The following is a 16479-nucleotide window of genomic DNA, read 5'->3' on the forward strand; positions in this document are numbered from 1 at the left end:
CCTGTGTACATATGCGGTGGAGGAAATGGTTCATATTACAAACTGCACCTCATGTGGATTTGCAAGGTGGTCAAAGAACACTTAAAGCTGTGAATATAATTTAAGGTTAACTTGCTTGGTAGGGCTTCTAGATAACTGGCAGAAGTAAATGTAAATCTTTTCTGTGAGGACACACCTTCATCCTAGGCCTCAAAGAAGACTTGCTGACAATCTTTCAAGGATAATAAACAGTATACAGTCAAAATTAACCTAGCACGTAAAGAAATAAAGTAATAAGAACCAGAAGAAACAACAGCAGAAATAGATCCACAAGGACTTTGACTATAGTGATTATCAGAAAATTATAAAACAATAATGCTTCATATGTTTAAATAAATAAAGGAAAAGGGGGATATTTCCAAAATGTCCAGAATGTTTGAAAAGGACCAGAGTTAATTTTTAGGCCAAAATTTAAAAAAATAATAAAATAAAATATCCAAAAATTTAAACTCAATGAATGTGTTTAAAAGTTAAAGATAAAATTAATGAACTAGGAGATTAAATCAGAAGAAACTATCTAGAATGTGGCAGAGAGAAGGAAAAGACAGAAAATGTGAAAAAGAGGTAAGAGACATGGGAGACAGAACAAGGTCTAAAATGCATGTAGTTGGAGAATCAGAAAGAGATGAGATGGCAAAGGTCATATTTGAAGAGATAATGGCTGAGAAATTTCTAGAATTCATAAAAGAACAATCTACAGATTAAAGAAGTTTAATGAATCCAAGCAGAATTAAATAATATATTATAGGGTTGAGAAAAAAAGAATTAAAATTCTAGACCAAAGGGGAAAAAAAGTCAAAAAAAAGTCTTGGAATTAAAGTGGTTGAAGTTCCTTGTATCGTCCAGATCAACATTATACTTTGATATGATACATGTTCTAATTTTAAAGGTAACTACTAACATAATAAGAGTACAGCGTATAATTTAAAATCTAGTAGAGAGGGAATAGAGAATGATAAAAATTAATTGACCTAAAAAAAGGCACAAAAAGAAAAAAATAAAACAAAGGTAGGATATAAAATATAAAGCATAAAATAGATAAGATCCTCTCATTCTTTCTTAAACCCAAGCTAATCAGACTATCTTCCTCATCACTACACAAAAACTGCTCTTGTTAGATGACCTCCAGATGGGTAAACTGCTCTTGTTAGATGACCTCCAGATGGGTAAAACCAAGGGTCCTTTCTCAAGCTTTAACTTACTTGCCCCATCAGAAATATTTGCCACAAGGTTTCCATTCTCCTTAATAAACAAGATTCACTAGGGCTCCAGGTTTTCTCTGTACTTCTCTGGCCCCTCCTCCTCTGTCTCCTTCACTGTTTGCTCCCTGTCTCTCAGACTTCTTAAAATTGCAGAGTCCCAAAGTTCAGTCTTGGTCCTCTTCTTTATTTACCATATTTACTGATATGGAGAAAGTTTAAGTGGTCTGGATAAAAGATCAAATGAGTCACAACATTCCCTTAAGCCAAAGCCTAATCCAGAACAAGGCCTTAACTCTCTTCAATTCTGAGAGCAGTAAGAAAGCCGCAGAACAAAAGTTTGAAGGCAGCAGAGGTTAGTTCATAAGGTTTAAGGAAAGAAGCCATTTCCATAACGTAAAAGTGCAAGGTGAAGCAGTAAGTATTTATATAGAAGCTGCAGCAAGTTATCCAAAAGATCTAGCTAAGATAAGTAATGAAGGTGGCTACACTAAACGACAGATTTTCAATGTAGACAAAACAGCCTCCTATAGGAAGATGTCATCTAGGACATAACTAGAGAGGAGAAAGCAATGCTTGGCTTCAGAGCTTCAAAGGACAGGCTGATTCTCTTGTTAGGGGCCAATGCAGATGGTGACTTTAAGTTGAAGCCCATGCTCATTCACCATTCTGAAAATCCAAAGGGCCTTAAGAATTATGCTAAATCTACTCTGTGCTCTATAAATGAAATAACAAAGCCTGGATAATAGCATATCTGTTTACAATAAGAATATTTTAAACCCACTGTTGAGACCTACTGCTCAGGAAAAAAGGTTCTTTTCAAAATATTGCTGCTCATTGACAATACACCTGGTCACCCAAGAGCTCTGATGGAGGTGTATAACAAGATTAATGTTGTTTTCCTGCCTGCTAACACAACATCCATTCTGCAGCCCACAGATCAAGGATTGATTTTGACTTCCAAATCTCATTATTTAACAAATACATTTCATAAGGCTATAGCTGCCATGGATAATGATGTCTTGAATGCGTCTGGACAAAGTAATTTGCAAACCTTCTGGAAAGGATTCACCATTGCCATTAAGAACATAAGTGATTCACGAGGTCAAAATATCAACATTAACAGGAGTTTCTAAGAAGTTAATTCAATCTTCATGGATGACTTTAACGGGTTCAATTCCTCTGTGGAGGAAGAACTGCAGATGTGGTGGAAATAGCAAAAGGACTAGAATTAGAAGTGGAGACTGAAGATGTGACTGAATTGCTGCAATCTCATGATAAAACATTAACAGATGAGGAGTTGCTTCTTATGGATGAACAAAGAAAGTGGTTTCTTGTGATGGAATGTACTCCTGGTGAAGATGTTATGAAGACCATTGAAATGACAACAAACGATTTAGAATATTTAGAATATTTAGAATATATAAACTTAGTTGATAAAGCTGTGGCAAGATATGAGAAGTTTGATTCCAATTTTGAAAGTTCTACAGTGGGTAAAATGCTATAAAACAGTATCACATGCTACCGAGAAATTGTTCGTGAAATGAAGGGTCAATCAATGTGGTAAACTTCATTGTTGTTTAAGAAATTGTCACCTCAACCTTCAGCAACCACCACCCTGATAAGTTGGCAGCCATCGACATTGAGACAAAAAGACTCAGATGATGGTTAGCATTCTTTGGCAATAAGGTATTTTAAATTAAGGTATGTACATTGTTTGTTTTAGACATAATGCTATTGCACATTTAATGGACTACCTTATAGTGTAACAAATACGCAATGGGAAACCAAAAAATTTGTGAGACTTGCTTTACTGCAGTGGTCTTAAATTGTATCTCTAAGGTATCTCTAAGGTATACCTGTATTCTAAGAGAGCTAAGATGTCAAGCCACTTACCTATCAAGGCCCTCACTCTCACAACTGAGTTGGGCAAAAACCGGGAGGAGTGATCTGTCTTGGCCCTCAACCCATTTGTGGTCCTAGCTCAATGCACAAAGGGGTTTCCTCCGGATAGAGAAAGACGCTCCGATTCCGGCAAATGACTTCCTCCCTCCTTTTTTCATTCGGGTGCTCATCCAAGGTAACCCTGCCTTTTTCTTGAGGATCCAGCAGACACCCACTCCCACAGTCCCTCGAATTCTCTCAGCCCCCAAGGGAGTCCCTGGTTTCTCGCACCCAGCTCTATGAGGAGCGATCTCCGGGGGACCTCAGCTTTGGCCTCACCGCTCCCCCAAGAGGACACTGTTCTGACGGGTTTCTTCAAAGAACTTCCCGAATGACAGCCGGCTCCATCGCAAGCTCAGCTCTTTCGCCACTTCCCCTTTGATCCCCTCCACTTGCTCTGGAGTGGCCAGTCGCGAGACCAGGGAACGTACTCTCCCTGAGAGGCCAAGACCTCAGTCTTCGAGAACTCGCCAAGAAGGTGGAAACCCCTTACCAAATCCTCTGAACTTGATGCAGCCAGGCTTCAAGTCTCCACAGCAGGAAGAGGCAACGGCCTAGACCGCGGGGGCCGGCGGGGATTGGAGTTCTGAGAGCGCTAAGCCAGCCACTGCTGTCAAACCTCCCGCCGCTGCAGACTACAACGCCCAGAGGTCTTTGAGACAGACAACACGCCTCTCGCCGCAGAGCCCTGCCCTACGCCTTTAAGAAGAGGGTCAGCCCAGGTGAGCAAGTCACTTCCAAGCCGTCGCCTGGTTTCGGGCCAGGTGCCTTGCCTGAGGCTCTAAGACGTCTAGAAGGAGGGACCCTGTTGCCTGTAAGCCTTGCAGCCCTGGAGGCCATATGAGAAAAGACTGATGTGGAATCTTCATCTAGGGTTGACCTCCCATTATCTGCCTCTCCTCTCAGGCTTTCCTGGCTGGTGTTGTGTACTCGCGTCACGCGCTTGAACCCTGTGGACACCAAGGGACGCTGGTTTGAAAAAAATTGTCGGGTTGGCACTCTTCCTCCCTTGTCTAGACACTTAGTTCCTCCCCCCGCCCCCTCTTTCAAATGTGTTGACAATCTGTAGGCTAAAAGAGGGGCTTTCGGGGGGAATTTAACACTCTCTTCCCATCCCTAGCCATTTCTCCCAAAGCCATCCCAAATAAACATACAATCTAAGTAAAATTAGTGTGCTTGTTATTAAAAAAAGGCAACTCAAGGTAAGTCCTCTGATATGCGTATGGCAACACCTAAGCCTGTTTTACATAGGAAGCCAGTGGATTTTTTTTTTTTTTAAACAAAGCAAATTCAGTAGAAACCACATTTTGAATTTTGATCTTTCCCCAGACTAGTGATGTGTGATACGATACTCTCGTGATATGTGGCACAATACTCTTATGATACTGGACAGAATATTTTCCTTCTTTCTTTGCATTTCAGGCTGAGAAAATAACTTTAAGCAAGGCTGAGAAGCACAAAGATAAATGGTATAGAGTGATATCAGCGAAAATGGCAGAATAGGGAACTTGAAAACTATCCCTTTGTAAAAGCAACAAATAAGCTGGCGAAACTGCCAAAATCAACTTTTTTTTTTTCTTTGGAACTCTAGAATCAAATAAAAAACTTAGAACAACCAGGGGACATTTAAGACTGATGAATTTTGGTAAGAGAGGTCTGTGATCACCTTTTACTCTCCAGCTTGGAAGTAGCCTTGAAGACAAAAGCCTAGGAAGGAAGAGGCTGAGGAAGCAAATACTTGGGAGAATAAGTATTTTGAAAAGCTCTCTCTTTTTCTGGGGAATCTAGAAGGCTACATGCATGCCCAGGTCTGAACACATGCTCAGAAAACACCTGAGAAGACCCTAAGCTTTCACATCTGGCTGACCTTCAGGCTCTGTGCAAACAGGAAGTGAAGGCCAAGGCAGAGTTATATACTGGCTAGGTGTTGAAGGAGTACCACAAAACAGCTGATTGGCAAAGACTGGGAGAATTATTTTTGCATTTTGGCTATTTTTCATTTTTTATTTTTTGTGTACAGGCATTTAATAAAGACATCTCTGTTAAATCACTAGCTGACCACAAAGCTAATGGAACACAGACTTCAGTGGCCACACAACAAAATATACAGACTTTATAGAATTAGTGGACTGATAGTTAAGAACTTTGATCATATTCAAACTTGGTTTATTAAATCAAGCTTTTATAGGTGGTGTTTTATATTTCCCATCGTATCAGGAAGCACACGAGGTCTTTTTTTTTAATGCTTACGGCACCTGGTATTCCTAGGTTGTCTCCCATCCAAGTACTAACCAGGCTCAACTCTGCTTAGCTTCCGAGATCAGATGAGATCCGGCACATTCAGGGTGGCATGGCCGTAGACAAGGCCTTTCATTTTTGATATTAAACTGTTCAGTGGCCTCAAATATCGTCTCTTACAAAATTCCTCTTCAACTTTTCACTAGCCGTTGATGATAAACAGCCATTGATCATCTAGATCAGAGGTTCATGTCACCCCTAGTGTCTGAGTAATTTTTTTCTCAGTGTCCTTAGTTTCTATTTACTAAGTAATTAGGTCCAAACAAATTAATGTGTTTTTGTCCTAACATCTAAGTAGCCACTTAAAAATATATACGCAAATTGAAAAAAAAATATTTTATTTGATTCTTAACCACAAATGTTTACTAATGGGTTGTGTACACCTATTGGTCACTGCATAATTTCTCAAACCTTTGAATCGGATGGGATGCCACTATCCTCATTTCTTGTTCCACATTGGATTTTGTACAGCACTTGCTTGAGATCATAGCAACTGTTAAAATTCAACTTTGCAAAAGTATATTATCCAAAATAGTTAACTTGATTTAATGTTGAAACTGCGATTACCTCAAGCTGGTATTTCACATGGCATCTGACTGATGTTGCTGTATTTTCCTCAAAAACTTAAAATTCTCCTGTGTCACCGTGAGTTTCCTGTAGTGCTCTCACAGTTTGAGAGGTGCATGTCGCTAGTCATGATTTTTCTGGCCTAGAGCAAAAATTGGCAAATTTTTCCTATAAAGGGCCCAATAGTAAATATTTTAGGCCTTGTGGCCATATGGTCTCTGTCAACAATTACTCCATTCTGCCTTTTTGTTATGAATGCAGCCAACATAGACAACATGCAAACAAATGAGGTGGCTGTATTCCAATTTATTTATAGAAACAGTAATTGGGCTGGATTTGTCCCTAGGACCATAGTTTCCTGATGCCTGGCCTACAGTGAATATTCTTATTTATTAGCTGGAACTCTTCTAAGGAGAAATTTGTTGTTCCCTCAACAAATTTGTTACCCCAAAACTCAATTTAAACACTTGTGTTTTCTTTTTACCAGTTTTCAGAATGGGTTGGTAACCTCGCATCTTGCTAAGGTGACCAATGGGTTTTTTGTTTTGTTTTGTTTTGGAGCTTTTTCTGTATCATTATGAACTCATTAAAAACATATTTGATGTGTTTCAATCCTTTGAAGATGCATATATTTAAATTTGAAATAATTTCAAGTTTACAAAAAAGTTGCAAAAATAGCGCAAAGAGCTCCCATATACCTTTACTGAATTATCAATTGTTAATATTTTGCCATATTTGTTTTATCATTCTCTCCTTTTCTCCCTCTCTCTATCCATCTCCTCTCTCCCTCTCATCCATCTCTCTACACACACATACGCACACACACACACATACACACACACTTTTTCCTAAACCATTTGAGATTAAGTTGTAGACAATATGACTTTTCTCCTAAAATTTTCAGTATATATTTCCTAAGAACAAGGATTTTCATAATACAATGAACTTTAAAAAATGTATACAATGCTCTTATTCAATTTATAGATCTTACAAAAATCTTACAAATTGTTCCAAATACATCCTTTATAGGAATTTTCTTTTCTCACCCAGAACCCAACATAGGATTGATCATGCATTGCATTTAGTCTTTTGTGTCTCTTTAGGCTCCTTAAATTTAGAATGATTCCTTAAGCCTTTCTTTCTCTTTCATGACATTGACATTTTTGAAGAGTATAGGTCATTTAGTAGAATGTCCCTCAATTTGAATTTATCCAATGTTTCCTCAAAATTAGATTCAAATTATGCATTTTTTTGCAAGAATAATACAGGAGTATTGTAGTATCATTCTCACTGCTTCATATCAAGAGGCACATGATGTTGACTGATGCTAAAGGTTCTAGTACCAATTCCGGCATGAAGGTGGGGAGATGGTGTTTCTATTCCACCAAGCAATTCTTGGACATCAGCTAGGTATTCTACAATTTAACTCAATTATGACACTATCTACAGGTTAAGGGTTCAGTCCTACAAAAAATCTTCCCATCCCCATCCCCTACTTCAGATGTTGATTGAAAGTCCAAGATGTCACCTGACCAACCAACTGTAGATCTTAGGTTGCCATGACCCCCTCCTTGGATTCTATTACCTTGCCAGAGTGACTTACAAGACTCAGAGAAACATTTTCCTTACTAAATTATTGGTTTGTGATAAAAGGATATAACTCAGGAACAGCCAGAAGAGAGAGATTCATAGGGTGAGGTGTGGGGAAAGGGCATGGAGCTTCCATGACATCTCCCAGCCTGACACTCTCCATGTATTCATTAGCACTGAATCTCTATGAATTCTGTCCTTTTAAGTTTTAAGCAGGCTTCATTACATAGGCATGATTGATAAGTCATTGGCCATTGGTGATTGAACTCAACCTCCAGCACCTTGCCTCTCCTATCCCTGGAGGTGGGGGAGGGTAGGATGGAAAGTTCCAACCCTCTAATCACATGGTTAGCTCCACTGGCAGCAAACTCCATCCTGGGTATGGTCCAAAAGTCACCTCATAAAGTGCACCTTTGTAGCTCTCATCACAGGAAATTCCAAGGGTTTTAGGAGCTCTGTGCCAGGAATGGGGTTGAGGTTCAAATATATATTATTATAAATAAAAATTTTATTATAGTACATACAATATCACAAATGTGTATTGGTCATCATTGCAAGTTAGTCTTTAAGAACTTTAGTGAACTATGTCTCCAGTTCTCACTGCTTTATATAGTCCCCTCTCTGTGAATCTCCATTGGCTCTTTGATTTTTTGAAACCAATAGAATGTGGAAGTCTTGCAGTTTATGACTTGGTTTATGGAAATACTGTCTTTGGAAAAGTTTGTTCACTTGGACCTCCAAGAAGCTCAAGTTAGCCACTTGGAGAAAGAGAGATGTCTGTCCAACACTCAACTGTTCAGCCATCCCAGCCCCAGATATCAGAGTAAAGAAGCCATCATGAATATTTAACCAAATTGATATTCACCCTTCAGATGAAATAAGCTCCAGACATCTGACTGTAACCTATGAGTGATCCCAGCTGAGTCCACTAATTCCAGAGAACCATGAAAAATAATAATAAATTGTTTTAAGTCATCAAATTTTGGAGGATTTTGTTATACAACAATAGATAACCAGAATAGTGATTTTCACTTTGATTCCTTGGTTAAGATAGTGTCTGCCAGGTTTCTCCATTCTATGGTTACTATTTTTTTTTCTTTAAAATTGATAAATAATTTGTGGGGAGACATTTTGAGACCTTATTAATGTCCTTTTTTTCATCAAACTTTCAGATTCTAGTTTTAGTAAGCAGAATCAAATGTTACTGTAATGGTTGCAAAATGTGGATTAAAAAATTTTTATTCAGTTTTTCTACATGTATTAGCATTTTACTGTAAGAAAAAGCTTTGCTTTCTTTTTTATTTCTTATTACCAGTATATATACATAGGTTCTTATTTTATTCAATGGGTTATATTCTGTTACTATCATTGTTTACTTTGATGTTCAAATTGTCTCAGATTTGGTCAGGGGGAGCCTATTTCAGTAGGTTCCATAGTACTTTGGTAGTTTTTGAAAGTTTTCTTGCTTTTTAGTGTGAATGAGTTGATATTTCAGGCTGGTCTAATATATTTCCTGCCCCAGACCTGCTATCATTTTCTTCCCCCAAGGATGTTGGTTTCTTACAGTGGGAAATGATATTTTGAGACTACAGTCTAGGCTTTCTTCAGTGGACAGAGTTAGAAAATTCTTTTTTTTTTTTTTAAAGGAGATATATCATGAGTTCATATTGATATTTCCAATTCAAATTTAGTAGTATAGGATTATTTCTTAACCTCTTAGTTTTTCTATTTCCATGTCTTTCCTCTCACACTGAAAATTTTAGTTCTTAAAAACAACTTAATATACCATTTTATTACTAACAATATGATTTACAGAATTAGTTTATTTTTTGCAGGTTTTTTTTGTCTTATATCTCATTAGGTAGGTACCTATGGTCAAATTACTATATTTTAAATCATTCGAAATAACTCTTCTTTATGTGGTTAAGCCATTAACTCAATATGTATTTATGTGTATTTTTTCTTTTTTGCTTTAAATTTAAGATTGCTTTTTAGATTTCGATGTAATTTTGTTTTATAATTTTACATAATAATCATAGTTCCACAGTCAAGTCACTCAGAGAAGTCTAGCACATTTTTATCCTTCTCCACCTTTTCCCTCTTTGCTTTTCATAGATAATCATTTTATAAATTTTTGGTTAGTCTTTCCATTTTTTAAAAATATAAGCAAATTTATTCCTTTTATAGATGTAAGCTAACATACTGGGCATGTTACTCTGCACCTGGCTTTTTCCCAATAATATTTCCTAGTGATCACTCCACAGCAATATATAGAGATAATCCTCTTTCCTTTTTACAACTGTAGAGTACTCTGAAGGGGAGCAGAATATGCCATCCTAACATAAGCCACTTTGGCATATTGATGATTTTGAATTAAATGTATTTGAGCAACAGCCAGTGCAAGAAGGACACTCTGACCCTCTTTTGTCTCCTTGACAGCAGGAGATAAACTTCCCTTGTTAGAGGGACCCCCGCTCCACCACTTGGAAGGTAGAAGGCATCTTTATCACCAGATATATGGAATTTAGGACCCAGAAGGCTATATCAACAAACCTTGTTTCTTCTTCACCAATTTACCAAGACCAAAACCCTTTGTCTTGTCAATTATTCACAAATGTATTGTTTCTTTATCTAAAAGATATAAACGCTTCCTGCTTTAGTCACTTTTTGAGTCTCTATTTTTATGATCCTGTACGTACAAAACCAAATTTATTTCTGTCCTGTTAATTTGTCTTACATCAATTTAATTATTAGACCAGTCAAAAAACTTAGAAGAAAGGAAGTTTTCTAGCCCTGCAACTCCATGGGTAGGTGTTTCAGGCTGCTATTATTCAGTGACTTTTGAGTTGTTTCCAGTCTTTAGCTTTTAGTTCTGTAATTAATAACTTTGTATATATATATTCTTTTATATTTTTTGCCTGTGTATCTTTGAGATAAATTCCAGAAGTAAGATTATTGGATCAAAGGGTAAATAAATGTACATGTATTGCTAGAAATTGTCAAATTCCCTTCCCTCAGAATTAGGCCATGGTGCATCCCCAACAGGAGTGTATGAGGGTGCCTGTTACCTTGCAGCCTCTAACAGAATACATTATCAAACATTTGCCATTTTAATAGGAGAAAAATTGTATCTTAGTGGTTTTAATTTGCATTGCTATTAAAAGGCTGTTTTCTTTTTCTGTGAACTGTTTATCTCTTGCTGGTTTTTAGATTTGTTGACCTTTTCCTTTTTCACTTTTAGATGTCCTCTCTTTATTAAAGATAGTAACCCTTTTTCTAGATTGTGTTGGAAACATTTTTTTCCCAGTTTGTCATTTATCCTTTGGCTTCGTTATTATTTTTTCTTGTCATGAAAGTTTTATTTTAATCTTTATGTAATTATAGTACATAAAGTTATTGCTTCTGGATTTTGAATTACAAATAGGAACACTTTTCTAAGTATAGAGGAATTCACCAATGTTTTCTTCTAGTATTTGCAAGGTTTTATTGTTTTTACATTCGAATTTTGTATGCTGCTATATGGTGTGAAGAACTTGATTTTTTTCCATATAGCTATTCGGTTATATACAGAATATTTGTGCAAAGAAGTAGTTGGCAGTGTTAAGGACTGCTAAAAGATTTGTGAGGTTAAGAATTAAAAACAGTCAATTTGGTTTAGAAACAGGGAGGTCAGCGTTGCTATTTGACTTTGCCAACAGCAGTTTCAAATGAAGCAATGTGGCAGAACCCAGACTACAATGAGTTCAGGAATGAAAGAAGTTGGGAAAGTGAGAAGAGCAAGTGTGGATAACTCCTTGTGAAGTCCTAAATTTATAGTCTTTTTATTAGGCACCAAATAAAAGATTTAGAATTCTAAGACAGATTTCAGGCAAAAAAAATTTTCAGTAAAATCCCCGTATCAGTCAGGGACAAGCCAGGGAAATAGAAACCATTGTAAATATCTAAAAATAGAAGGAATTCAACCTTTGTGAGAATTACAAAATGGTACTTCATATGGGTAGCTGTGGCTCTGCGGGTGTAAGGCTTGGTAGGTGGAGTGCCAGCTAAGTTTAGCTCCTTCTTTCCTTTTGGCTTGGTGCCTTTGGCTTGGTCCAACCTCCAGAATTGTATCTTGTGGCCCTAGTTATCCCCATTTTACACAGAGATTAAATAACTTGCCCAAGGTCACATGCTTAATAAATGGACCAAGATTACCAGTGCAGACTTCTTGGCCAATTGCTAGTGATTTCTTCCTCCCTAACTGAAAGCTTCAACTCTTCAGTCTTAGGAGGGATAGACAAAAAGAGATTCATCCCTGGTCATTGACAGGACCCTGTTACTACTTCTCTTCTTGAGGTGAAATATTTCCTCTTTTATACCTAGGATGACTGACAGTGATGACACTCATAATCACTTTTCCTTTGCCATTTGGAACACAGAAAAGGTATAGCTAATATCTAGTGGGAATAAATGAAAAAGCCTAGACGCTGATATATATTTCTTTCCTAGTGACTGTTCAGCAAATTCCACAATTCACTGATGAAACATTGTCTTAGGAAGGATTGCCCAACGTATCTTGACACAGTATGTAACTTTTTACCCTTCGCATATTTTAGACTGTCATTACATACCCTTGTAAACACACTTAGGGGCCACTGAATGTGTTATATCATCTAGGATGTCTGGTTGATTACAAGCAGGATCTCTCAGCAACACTAAACTCAAGACTTATTTCTAAACCAGTATTAATTCATAATGGGGAACAAATGAGTCTTATCCACTGCACCTCCTTTCTCAGTATCAAAATAATTGGGGGAGTTGAGAATGAATAATCAGGAAATTGCTAAGTGAGCATGGAATCAGAACAGGTGCTGATGAAATAGTTTTACTTTACAATGGAGAAAACCTCTCTAGTGACCTGTCCCCAGATCCTGAGTCATTTTCATTTGCACAATGTTTCCCATACTTCATTCATTTAAATACCACCTACATGATTTTGGGCATTCCTGCATATATATATACTTTTATATATAGGATATATATATATATATATATATATATATATATATATATATATTTTAGGCGAGGCAACCCTTGGTTGACCTCACAGATTGCAAGGACCTTGTCACCTTCAATCCCTTATTTTTTTATTTTGTATGTCTATAGCACCTGGTTTTCTAGGTGGTCTCCCATCCAAGTACTAACAAGGCCCGACCCTACTTAGCTTCTGAGATCAGACAGGATCGGGCTTGTTCAGGGTAGCATGGCCGTAGACTCCTGCATACTCTTAATACTTAGTTTTTATTTAATCGAGTAAACTTTTAAAAACTTAAATATATACTTTAGACTCATTCTAAGCAATTACATTTCTTAAATCACAGGTTTGATGAGATATAGTTTTCTAATAGACATTAAAATAAATATAAATACTAAAATAACTATCAAAATGAAAGTCGTCCATGAATTGCCTAAAATCAGTGGTATGTGTACAACGCTTTGGTAAATATTGCCTTAGCCATTACTGAAAAAATAAGATTTTTGTCTCTCTGAAACCTGCTGAGTGTACTGAAAACCCCTCTCTGGTGACTAGCACTGTGGTATCTTAGAGACATTATAAACCCCTCTCCCTCCATTTAATATTGATATACATGGCCGCAACCTGCAATTTTTGTCTTTTTTCAGTTTTTGAATTATATTATTTTCCTCCATTGCTCACTTTTCCTTTGGTCAGTACTGAAATTCAGTTCTCATCAGAATTCATTTTTTTCTTCACCAGAGCTAGCTCTCAAAAATTAGTGATTGTTTCATCAAGAACCATTTCATTGTAATTCCCGAAAGCAATGAAAATCTGTTTTACTCAAGAGTGAATAGCAAAGAATGTTTGCTAAGTGTTTAAAAAATTTATTCATTTTAGAAAATATCCCCAAATTTTCCATACTTAAAAAAACCTAGTTGGTTATCATTCTATCCACACAATTTCATATGTTGCTCTCTTCACTTAATATTTTATTACATTAAACATTTTGAGGATAACATGCAATTCAAAGTGACTTAAAATACCTCAGAGGATCCTGCATACAAATTAAGGGCACCAGGAATATTAATGGCTCTCCCCCACACATGTACAGTGATTTGAGATATTGGTTACCTCAAGGATGATGTGAAAATTTGGTTTAAAAAAACCAGAAATTATTAAAAATGACAGTTATATTAAAACATATTCTGGTTTGACCTTTGTTAAATATAATCTTTAAAAAACAGTTCACCTTGAAAATAGTCTTAGAAAATTTAGTGATAACTAGATAAATCCTGACATATTCTTGGCGGAAGAGACAGAATCAATCATGGTGGTTCTCGGGCTGAAATGTACAAAGTAAGCTAACCTGCAAAGTGCCTCATCCTCTATGCCTGAATGTCGGACTATGTCGGGATTTATATTTCTAAGTGAAATATTCAGGAATTTCTTCAAAGATTTTGAGAATTAAAAATGATGGAAATAAAACCAAAACTAAAAACTACACTTTGTAAGCAGTCCATTGTTATACTTTTTGGAGAGATGGGAATATATTATAGGATTTCATCTACTTTTTTGTGGAGCAGAATAAAAATATCTGATTGATGAGAGCCGGAATACGAAAATGACCCTCGGTCATTCTTAGATTTGACCAGTACTCCTGGTGCTGGTGGATCACAGATCCAAGCCTTGATGAACGACCTACGCTAGCACAATTTCCTTGCGGGTCAGACGGCGTCTCCTTTCCAGAGTTGGAGCCTGAACTCTATACAACAGTCTAACTTTTTTTCCCCAACTCCCTGGGGTAGCAGCCGGCAGAGTCTCATCCTTGCCCTCACTAGGAAGAAAAGAAAACGCACCACCTCCGCCGGCCTCAGCCGCACATTCATTCAAGCACCAGGAATCCCCGGATGTGAAGCAAGCGCCTCAGAAACAACCAGAAGGGGAAACTGCAGGGGCCGCAGTAGGAAAAAGGGCAGAGAAAGCTACAGGTGTAAGGTGGAAAGCATTACCCCTCTTCCCTTTGATATTTGGTGTTAGAAAAATAGAGGCGGTCATCGCTGGCTTGCATCGTTTGCATAGGGAAAATCTAGAGCCTCTCCAGATTGAAGATCCCGCCCACGAACCTAGATAGACAAGGGGCCCACGGCCAGCCTTGTACTCACAGGCCCAACGGGCCACTCTGCGAAAAGACCTGTGGGTCCCACGGCGGCTTCGACTGGGAGCAAGTAGGGTACGCGCGGCTGGAGATGGAGGTGGGACGACGCTGGCCTTCTGAGCGCTGATTGGCTGATGCCTCTCGTCGCCTAGTGCCATTTGTTGTTGGAGCGGCGTCCTGCACGTGCAGCCGTTTAAGCAGCGTCGGCTCCTGCGAGGACCCGGGAGAGCAGGCAGCAGGGAGGTGAGTCGGCCGGCAGCCTTCCTCGGGGCGTAAGTCTTGACCTGACTCTCTGGGCGCCCAAGTAGCCGGACTTGGGGCCAAGCGAAAAACCGATGGGGAGGGCGGGGGATTGAAGCCGTCTTTGGGGGCCTTTCCGCTTCCTGCCTGAAGGTCCTAAAGCCCCGTGGGCGCCCGAAGTCTGGGCTCAGGGCCTGCAGAGGAGGCGAGGGAGCCATTTGGCCTAGCCCCTGCGCAGCTTTTTTTCCGTACAAGAAAGACTGTAGTACTATTTGTGTACAAATGCTCCTTGGCGAAACTAGTTGATTTTTGTTGGAGGGATTTGGTCTGCCTAACCCTGCTCTCCTTCACCGCCAAACTTCAAGGCCTGGGTCCCTAATCCTCTCCCCAAGAAACTATCAGAAAACCCAAACTTCTTTACGTACCTTTGGAAGCAGAAACCTTGAGTAGTATCTGAAAATTTCTCCTCCCCTAAATATCCAGTAAGCCATTTGGGAACCCTTCGAAAAAGATAAATTCTATGAACAGATTTTTAGGGAAAAGCCTAAGCATTGGTGGGGACATGGTGATTGCTAGTGATTCAACTAATGTTTAAAGATAAAAAGGTCAATGTAAATGCCACCTCTGCATAAAAAACAAAACTTAATTCCCCATTTTTACAAAAACTTTGTGGGAAAATCACCTAGTTGAGTAGTTTCAGGAAATGTATGTAAAATGGTGATAGTTCATGCTTTTAAAGATACAATTCTGATCTGATTGAGGCCCAATATGTGTGTTTGTATTTTTATAAAAATAGACGGGAACCCACCATGGGAGATGAAGATTGGGAAGCAGAAATAATTAAACCTCATGTGTCTTCCTACGTTCCTGTATTTGAGAAGGTAGTAAAATTTAAAGTTTGCAGTTATTAAATGCTACAGATTTTATCAAAGTTGAAAATCACTATGGTGGGAAAGTGTTAAATTACATAGTCTGTTTAAGGATGCCGCGCTTATCTCCATGTGATTGTTGTTACGGAGAATGAAGAAACACGCTAAGCCTCAATAGAATAAAATAGCCTGAGACAATTTGCTAATTAAAATCTAAAATATATGTAATAATATTAATAACTTAATTTAAATCTCATTGATTTAGGACTTATCGTGGGTGAAAGCAAGCTTGTACAGATGCAGTTGAATGTCTCCGAGAGATACTTGTATAGAAAATTGAAAAATATAATTTGATTCTAGGTGGCATTTTGAATTCAGAAAATTGGTTTTATACAAGGAGGGATCTCAAGATAAATATGTTAGGCTGATTCAGGTGGTTTCATCAGTTTGATCTTCAAATGTACAAATCATCAGATCTTTTTCCTTAATGGCATTTAAGGAGTTACACTGTAATTCAGACAAAGGGACCCTGTAGTAGTTTTTTGGGTTCCAGTTCTGACTTGAAAATTGACTTAAATAAAT

The 16479-nt window shown here is 37.9% G+C and overlaps 1 protein-coding gene and 2 pseudogenes across 1 annotated transcript in view; 1 reads left to right on the top strand and 2 right to left on the bottom strand.

Moving 5' to 3' along the window:
- Positions 1 to 5425: 5425 nt before the first annotated feature.
- Positions 5426 to 5544, bottom strand: LOC120608316 (uncharacterized; annotated as a pseudogene).
- Positions 5545 to 12773: 7229 nt separating this feature from the next.
- Positions 12774 to 12891, bottom strand: LOC120608372 (uncharacterized; annotated as a pseudogene).
- A 2946-nt stretch (positions 12892 to 15837) lies between these two features.
- Positions 15838 to 16479, top strand: part of DDX4 (DEAD-box helicase 4) — a 49252-nt gene continuing 48610 nt past the window's right edge. The window contains exon 1 of the mRNA XM_039869955.1: positions 15838 to 15909. Within this exon, the coding sequence (XP_039725889.1) occupies positions 15838 to 15909 (72 nt within the window). The remainder of the gene's footprint in view (positions 15910 to 16479) is intronic.

Source organism: Pteropus medius, unplaced genomic scaffold (genome assembly GCF_902729225.1).
Source record: "Pteropus medius unplaced genomic scaffold, Ma_sr-lr_union100, whole genome shotgun sequence".
Taxonomy (NCBI): Eukaryota; Metazoa; Chordata; class Mammalia; order Chiroptera; family Pteropodidae; genus Pteropus; species Pteropus medius.